At 32.2% G+C, this 9,249-nt stretch overlaps 1 protein-coding gene across 2 annotated transcripts; it reads right to left on the bottom strand.

Moving 5' to 3' along the window:
• Nucleotides 1-1,933: 1,933 nt before the first annotated feature.
• Nucleotides 1,934-7,932, bottom strand: LOC145952573 (fatty acyl-CoA reductase 3-like). Of its 2 annotated transcripts, none has more exons than XM_083065132.1 (10): nt 6,010-7,914; nt 5,786-5,889; nt 5,317-5,519; nt 4,363-4,463; nt 3,697-3,889; nt 3,455-3,616; nt 3,253-3,334; nt 2,870-3,142; nt 2,600-2,727; nt 1,934-2,511 (listed from the first exon to the last, which is right to left on the bottom strand). In XM_083065132.1, exons 1-10 carry the CDS (start codon nt 6,086-6,088, stop codon nt 2,355-2,357), a joined length of 1,482 nt encoding a protein of 493 aa, XP_082921258.1. In that variant the 5' UTR covers nt 6,089-7,914; the 3' UTR covers nt 1,934-2,354. The 2 variants fall into 2 exon arrangements, 1 of the variants encoding a protein (XP_082921258.1); XR_014430010.1 differs by lacking the exon at nt 1,934-2,511 and having other exon boundaries at nt 2,870-2,985; nt 3,056-3,142; nt 6,010-7,932.
• Between the last annotated feature and the right edge of the window lie 1,317 nt (nt 7,933-9,249).

Raw genomic sequence — 9,249 nt, 5'->3', positions numbered from 1 at the left:
ATGGTGTGGGGGCATCTACACTATTGAAGTAAAGGAGAAAATTCAGACATAGCAAGCGACATAGGGCACTCACATGGATCTTGAAGCATAGATGTTTCGGTTCACCATCCTTGATACCCGATAGAGCATACAATTCAACACTCAATTGCTCTGAGAGGCAAGGATATAGGTAAAACCGTCTACCCGAAGGAAACAATGTGAAGGTATCTATTGTCAAAACAAGAGTCAAGATCTGAGTTTTCAACACATTATCACAAGAGAGACAATGGAGCAAGAGAGACAATGGAGCAAGAGAGACAATGGAGCTTCTACTCGAAGACTGAAAATCAGGTGTACAGTTTTTCAGCCTTGTTACCCAATAGAGTACGCAACTGCTCTAAAGGGTGAGGATACGAGCAAATACACCTATCCAAGGGAAACAACGCAGAAGCACCAAAGAGATAAAGAGAAGACCCGAACAAAATGTCTACGTCTTTACTTGCCTTTGGAAAAGCAACACATTACTATTCCAAAGGACAAGTAAAGAGGGGCAGCTGTAGACACCCAATTTCGTCCAGGGGCATACAAACAAGGAAATGGACCTCTGTTCTGAAGGGAAGGAGCTCCCGAAGCATGCAAACAACAAGATAGAACATTAGAAGGCCTAAAGCCCAAATAAATTAGTTTTAGTGGCCCGGAACGGGTTGTTCCAAAATCGGAACGGGCCGTTCCAAACCACAAAAAAGGCCTAAATATCTAGTCTGGATCGGGCCGTTCCAAAATTGGAACGGGCCATTCCAAGCCACAAAAAAAAGCCTAAATATCTACTTGGAACGTGCCGTTCCAAAACCGGAACGGGCCGTCTGGAACGGGCTGTTCCAAAACCGGAACGGGCCGTTCCTAATCCAGAACGGGCCGTTTCGAAGTGCTAAAAAAGCCTAAAAAAATTTAGTTTGGAACGGGTTGTTCTAGCAAGGCATTATTGTGTTAAATCTCAACTCCAGAACGGACTGTTCTGATTTCAGAACGGGCCGTTCCAGGGTACGAATTTTACACACAACGGCCAGATCCAGAACAGGCCGTTCTGATTTTGGAACGGGTCGTTCTGGCCCCTTTCTGATGCCTATAAATAGACAGCTTGGGCACAATTCAGAGGACCCCAAAAATTTCGTCCAAAGCTCCTTAGAGCTCGAAATTTCTCTCGCTCTCTCCTATTGTATTTCTTGAGTTTTGTGAGGCTTATTGTAGTATGAAAGGTTGCCACAAAGCACCTAAGTCTCCATATTTGAGGATTCAATAGAGCTCGTTTAAGAGGTATTTCAGTCAATCTTCTTCTCTCTCTTTTATTTCTTATCTCTCTCTTTTATTTCTTATCTTTGATAAATATTATTTATAATAAAAGCAATCATGTAGACATTTTAGGGCCAATTGTATAATTTAAATTTCAAGCATGTAAATAATTATTAATAAAAGGGAATTTAATATCTATATTATTATTGTTTATAACGCTAACTTCATCATAGGGTACCAATTGAGGGCGTTGTAGGGGTGTTTAATATCTTCCCTACACGTAATCGACCCCGAACCTAATTTTGGTTATCAAGGCCATTATTAGATTTTAAAAAAAAATTCTTTTTCTAATGTTTTAAGTAAAATATTGGTGGCGACTCCATGAACCTATTTTCAAAATTATTAATTAAGGATTAGTTTGGTGTCCGGACATTCCTTAATTGATGAAACTTTTAAAAGGATTAGGTCGCAAGATCGGAAATTTTCGGGTTGCGACAAGAGGATAACAAACCAATTGTATCATACATTAGTTATCTACAACACTGAAGATGAATACTTAGCACCGACATCTTTGGTAAACAAAAATAAAGAAATTACAAGAGTCTTGTTTATCCAGTTTTGGTTCTTGCATGACCTGTACTTTGTGAAGGCTCACGTTATTCTTGATTTTTGGCCAATTAATCGAATAAAGTTCTAACGAATAACTATTTCTGGTTTTTATTTAATCATGTCAATCTGAACAGTGAACACCAACCTTCTAAAGGAATTATGGAACCCATCATCATGTGTGGAATGTTATATGTTTTAATTTCTCCTTTTTATATGAAAAAATAGAATCCTTCAGCAGAAAATACAAACGACGAAGCCGACAAGTTCCAGTTCGAGTTTGAATTTTGATTTCACAAATAACTATTTCTTCGTAATAAATTACCTAAAGTACAAATAAAATGCAAAATGCAAAATAATTTTACTCCATAAAGCAAACGTTACAGCTATAAGGTAAAATTCAACCAAACGTTACATGCAACAAATTCAAGCTTCATATGAGAGAATGCTAAAATGGCCACAAAGTACGTAATTACGTATCACTTGAAGACATAGTTGAGGATACCAGGAAAATGGACATTCATGAAATAGTCCTCCCAATCAATTATTTTTGGGTCAAACTGAAACATTTCCGTCTCTGCTGCCCCACCTTGTCTTGCCATTGATAATAACTTTTTTGAATTCGTATTATCAAATCTGTCCAAAACAAGCACTCTCAGCTAATTAATATTAGTAATTAAAAAATATCTTACTTATTTGCTGCTATATATAATAATTAACTTACAGTCCATTGAAGAACAAGTAAGGCTTGTAAATTTCAACCAATCGCATCACAGTACGTATCTTCCTATTGAAGTCAACACACATTTCCTCAAAATAATGGCATGAAGCGGCATTCACCACCTCTAGTCCCTATTAAATGCAAACAATATTAAGCAGATTGGTGAGTTCAAAAATTTTTAAGCTCAAGAAATATATCCACATGATTTGTGATTGCAAGAAAATTAGAACTTAGAAGGTATGTGAATTATAGAAATTAAGTATCTGAAGTAACCTTTAAGGGAAGCAGGTAACGAATGTACATATATCTGCGGAAGCTAGCCATGTTGCTCAGTATGTTAACTTTGCCAACCTTCACGGGCTTTCCATCCTTGTTTATCCAAGGTTTTTCTGTGAAATATTTTAAGCTATAGTCTCGAAGATTAAGGTACCTAACTGAATTTATAGCAGAGGAACCCACATGATATATGATATCACCAAGACTAGGTTCTTTTGCATGAGCTACCATTGCCACTATCATTGCATTCACTACCATGTCAGCTGGTATCTGTTTCAAATTCATCAGCATTAACATATATATGTATTCACTTTTCGAAAAGAATGAAGAGGAAATGCTCAATTAAAAGAAAACAAAAGGGTTAATTTTTTATGACTTACCACATCAAAAATTGCCTTGAGATCCAGAAGGAAAGAGGTTAATTTTCCTTTACCATAAGCAACTATTATGCTGTCTATGGTTCTGTATAAAAAACTCACGATCAGATTAGAAAAATATGGGTAATGTGTTTCCATTTTTGAATATCAAATAATTTCTTGGAAAGCAAACTAAAAAGCGACAGAATAAGATTTGATGATTTACCTTAAACCTTCAATCCAACCAGGGAAAGGTTCTTTGTAAGTGCTAGTGATGATTGTGGGACGTACAATTACAACATTAACGTTTCCCTTTGTGGTTCCTACAACCATTTCTCCCATTGCCTTTGTAAAAACGTATGTGTTTGGCCATCCATACATCTTTGCTCTATTAATTAGTCAAGAAACGACCAAACACGTATTCAAGTTTTGAAAAGGATAATACAAAAGGATAATCAGAACAAATACCTTTTACTACCCAAGTCCTTCATGGCCAATCCAATAGCATGTTCTGTGGCTCCCTCTTTTCTAAGCTCATTCAAATTCTCATCCACCCTTTTCTTTTCCATATCAATGTCTAGTCCTGGCACTCCATTCAGTGACACACCATAGTGATATGGATCCTCTAGTATGATTCCTCCTCTCTCTCCACATACATAAGCTGCATGTCATGGCAATAAAGAAATTATCAGAAATTTTATTCAAGATATTCCATGGACATGGCTATATCTCTCACGATATATAAGTGTGTGTATTTATGATACTAACATAGCATCGTTTCCACTCAATCGTAATTAATCACTAGCTACCTATGCCAACAAGGTGGGCACCAACGTTGATGCCATAATCTACATCAAGGATAGGATTAAAATGGTTTTCTGTATATTTATCAGCATTATTTCTTCAGGAGTACTGTGACATAATATAGATATATAATATAGTACACTGATTGTAATATAACTTGGGGCAACAACCTTGAGGCAAAAATGACATCTACAAGGATATATGCACTTGGATACTGAATATCTATTTTATTTTGCTGAGAGAATCGTTTGGAAGTTCGAATTTGAGTTTTGAATCTCGGTTATCATACAGATATAATTTTAATTATGATGGGCATGCATATGTACTAACCTGTTGATACGTGGACAAGCACTTTTAGTTTAACACATTTTTTGCCGAAGCTCAACACATGCTTAGCTCCTAATGTATTTATACCCAATGCAACATCATATCTGCATTTAATAGGCAAAAATAGACGATTATTTGTAAATGTGAACACAGACACACATGCATGTAATTGTTTAAAAATTATCTTATAATTTAAAATTTAATTTAAATATTTAATTTAATTAATCTTTGTTTTATTTAATATTTGTAATTTGCAAAAAAATCAAAAAACTGTTTTTGCCTTTTTCACTTTGACCAAGCCAATTTTGATTAGTTAGCAAAGTGCACCACGTACACTTTTACTGTTACCGAAAAGCTAGCTAAAAGATAGTGCACATCCACACACAACGTACACCTTTTGTTACTGGAAAAACTTCCAAAACGTGGGCACATCCTTTATCTAAAAATATATTGTGCTTATATATAGAGACCCTGGTATGTGAAAAAGTAGAGAAAAAAATACACAGCAAGTTTATTCTTATCTTTCGCTCGATATTATTTATACTACAAAATTATAATTTTGGAGTGGTGTTCTTTGGTTCAGAGATCTTTCGCTGTACTCGAACAGTCTAACGGGTTGACATATCTTGGGAGAGGAGCGCACTATAAGACTCAAAATTACCAGTGCAGTGGGGGCGCTCTGCGTGCTTCAACCCAGGCTACACTAAACTTCTTATCTAATAATTTTATTTACTCTTTGTGTTTAACTAGTTGTTACTGATTGCTCTGTTTTAATTTATAATATTCATTGTGTTGTTGATATTGGTTTTATTGATAAATCTAAATATTTATTTTTCTTGTACTTTATTAAAATTATTTTTCTAACACGTATATGGACTTAAAATCATATTACCGAACCATTATGCGATGAGGTTGAGATAAATGCATGGTGACTTATATCACCTTGAGTATATATACCTTTCATCAAATTTGGTTGTTGCAGCCAAATTAACTATAACATCCGTTTGATTATAGATCTCTTTCCCTAGAATGGAGTCCTTCAAATTCAAGTCCTCTTGAGAAATGTCTCCAGGCATCACATTCAACTTTTCTGAGACAAAGGAATCAAAACTTGTACCCATCTTTTCCTTCAGCAATCTAAATAAGTCCTTCCCTATTATCTGCGTACAAATGCAATTCGATAGTATTAAAAAAGTCGATGTCATTAATTATCAATTGTAATAACAAAATTATTCATTTGTGCGTACTCGTCAACTGAGTACAAGCACATTCATATTAGTGGCACTTGAGAGATGAAACTCGAATCTTTAATTTTACATTTACATTTTACATTAAATACATTGGAAAGGTTGTTGTGATATGATATATTTTAAACTTTTGATAACTTGACGAAAGTTAAAGAAAGTTGTAACATTTGTGCATTCACCTCATTGTGTAAGCGTTCAGTAGCAGATTCAGTATCTTTGGCTCTCAAAAGAAGATAAAGTTTCTTCACGTTTGGTTGAGCCCTCAATATTTTCTCCACAAAAACTGCAAAATCATACAAAGGAACACATGCTAACTATAAAATATATATATACATATATATATATATATCTTAGTATATATCAGTATGAGCACAATAAGCAAGGAAGAGAGAGAGAGACAGACTTTTTGCAAGGAAGCCAGTGGCACCAGTGACTAAAATGGTCTTATCTTGAAGGAAGTGTATTATGCTTTCCAATTCCATTGGAGTTAGATTATGAAGAATTCTAAATGAACCAACCTTAATCAAACAATAATATGACACTACTGTTTTGGCTTAATGTAATGCCCCTATGGCCTTACTATTTATCTATTTATAGACATTTAATTACCAAAAGAAAGGAAAGATCCAATGGCAATGACAGTGACACTAGTTATTCGACACACTTGGTCGGTTGTTCGGTTGTTCCTAATCTGAAATGTGAATCTCAAGCTTTCTTCTTTGCCCACCTCCCTCACGTGTCAACAAATTATTGTGGTCAAAATCAGTGATTATTTAGCCAGTGTTCAACATATTTCAACAGCAACTAAGCTACCACAATGTCCCTGTAAATGCAAATTTTAACTCTTAATCAATGCGTGTCTTCCGCAACACCTACTGTTCTTGACTTCTCCATTGATTCTGAATCCTGATCGATGCTTAACGGTTGGGGATTTCGAGGGACATTAGGTAATATACAAAGAATGAAATGACACGGATAGATAACACCATAAAGTCAATGCAGTTTACTATGTTTTCTTAAGATTCCATTACTAAGAAGAATGCTATTTTTTTTCCTTTTAAATTGAGTGTTGCATTAAGTTTTTGTTTTAACGGTGATAAACTGTCATTGTAAAAGTTGTTAATGTAAATTTGTAAAAGGTTAATAAACTTGTAATAAATAATAGTTTATGATTCGAAAATTATGTAAAATTATTTTATACTATTATAGAACTTAACCTTTTTTTTTTCTTTTCAAGTTTTTGCATAGAATGTAGTAGATTTATGTCTATAATCATATTTAGACGTTGTTGCATCTATCCCATCGTTTGGTCAATCTTTTCAATTGAAAAGTCCACAATTCTTGTACGTGGGGACCTCCTCCAACTCAATTTTTTAAAAATAAATAGTGATGAAAGTTATTTTTTGAAAACCTAGGACAATTTAGTTTAGTGGGTTTTCATCACTAATATCATTGTTAAATTATTTGCTATTTATTATGGCTCAAAGATTGCCTAAGATATTGGTCATATTTATATTATTTGTGAGTCAGATTCCATTATAACTTCATGCAAGTATAGTCTCAGTTATATATTTATTAATGTTATTTTTATGGAATCTTTCCTTTAAACATATTCTAAGGGAGCGTTTGATAAAGGATAAGTTTTTTCATATACATAAATCATGGTTCCTGAGAATCATGATTTATGAAAATAGTTAAAATATGTTTGGTTACTTCTAAAGGTTCTTGGGAATATTTATATAAGATTTTTGAAAATTAAATATTTTAATATTATTATTAAAATTGACAACGTCAAAAAATAATAAAATACAAAATAGAGAGAGAAATAAAGATATGAGAGAGAACGAGGGAGGGAGAGCAAAAGAGGGGGAAGTGAGAGAGAGAGAGAGAGAGAGAGATAGAAGGTAAGAGAGAGAGAGTGAGAGGGAGAGCGAGAAAGAAAGAGAAGGAAAGGGAGAGAGGAAGAGAGGGAGAGCGAGAGTGAGAGAAATAGAGAGAGAAAAAGAAATAGAAGGAGAAAGAGAAAAAAATTGTTTTAAAAAAAGATATTGTAATTTTTTTATATGCATTAAATTTTCTTCTTAATTCGAAAAAATGAGATTCTCACTCTCCTTACGAGAATATTCTTGTAAAAAAGTGAGATAAAAATAATTATTAAAAATTTTTATTATTAAGATTTGTTTTTAAAATAATTACCAACATATGAAATTAAGATTTTTACTTTAATAAGATTTCCATAAATATAAAAATATTTTGCATACCAAATATCCTCACAGAAAAAATAACTCAATTGCAAATTGTTTGGGAAAGGAAGACTCTCTCTCTTGTACCTTTTATTTTAGTTTTTGAATCTATCTTTTATTTCCTCTTTGGTTCTAGATGATGCAATATGGACACTCTCTTTGTCATACAATAGATTCTCTCATTGCCTTTCGTTTTCATACTCATTACAAAAAAAGTCTTTAGAATACATCTTGAATTGCCTTTTTTTATTTATTTATAATTTTGTAAATTTTCCACTTGACTATTTTAGTTTTATATTTTGTTATTTAACTTTTTAAAATTTTACATATTTTATCATCCATTAGTTGATCATTTTTTACAATTAATTACATATTAATGTGACAAATTATTACTATGATAAGTTCATTGCTGACATAGATAAAAGATGTTACATGGTAATGTTATATAGCGATTAACATTCTGGTCATGAAAAGTTTTTTATTAATAATTTAAAAATAGACTAATAATTAAATTAGTAAAAATATTAGTTCATAATTTATTGATTCAATTGTGATTAAATTTAATTAAATTTTCAATACTTAAATTTATATTTTTAATATTATATATACTTTTTTAGTAATGAAGTAATATAAAATTATAAAAAAAAATTAAGATGTAAGAAATTGAAAATTAATATAAATAATTAGATTATATGTTTTATAAGATAATAATAATAATTGGAAAAATACTTCATTCTAATATTGAATATTTTTATAAAAAAAATTAGATATATATTAATTTTTTTAAACATCATGTTATTATGTAAAAAAATTGATTTTGTTAATAATTAATTTTTATTGAAAAGTTTAACTAATTAAGTGGTGTCTTTTCCTGTAATCTTCTTATTATCTGAGTTCAAATCCAAAATTTTGTTTAAGAAATTCGATCCAATTCGCTAACATGTTAACATGTTGGTATCAGAGATCGTAGTGATAAAAATACTTCATACATATTAAATAAAAATTCAAAGCTTGATTACAGAAGTTATTATATGGTCCTAAATGATTTAATTTTGGTCAATCTACTCCTAACATCTAATCAAGTTTTATCAATAAATTAAAATAAAATAAAATATAAAAAAAAACTTGACTATTATACGTAACGTGAAAATTGATAATTAAAAATCGTATACACGTGATTTTTTTTATCGACCAAGATTTAGGGGATGAAGTCGTGAAGATCGTGTACATTTAAACTATTGGGCCATGTCTTGTTTCTCACATTTGCAGTTAGGTTTCTTTCATTCAATGCATATTTGGAGGAGCATAGTCTAGGTAGGGCCCATTATTCGTCGAGATACAAGCCCAACCACATCCATTGTGATACATGCCAACAAAGTTTAGAAATTATTTTTTTTAAG

This window comes from Cajanus cajan, chromosome 10 (genome assembly GCF_000230855.2).
Source record: "Cajanus cajan strain Asha chromosome 10, NIPB_CcT2T_4, whole genome shotgun sequence".
NCBI classification, from domain to species: Eukaryota; Viridiplantae; Streptophyta; class Magnoliopsida; order Fabales; family Fabaceae; genus Cajanus; species Cajanus cajan.
Note: the sequence above shows the minus strand (reverse complement) of the source record. Positions and strands in the feature narration are given on the sequence as shown.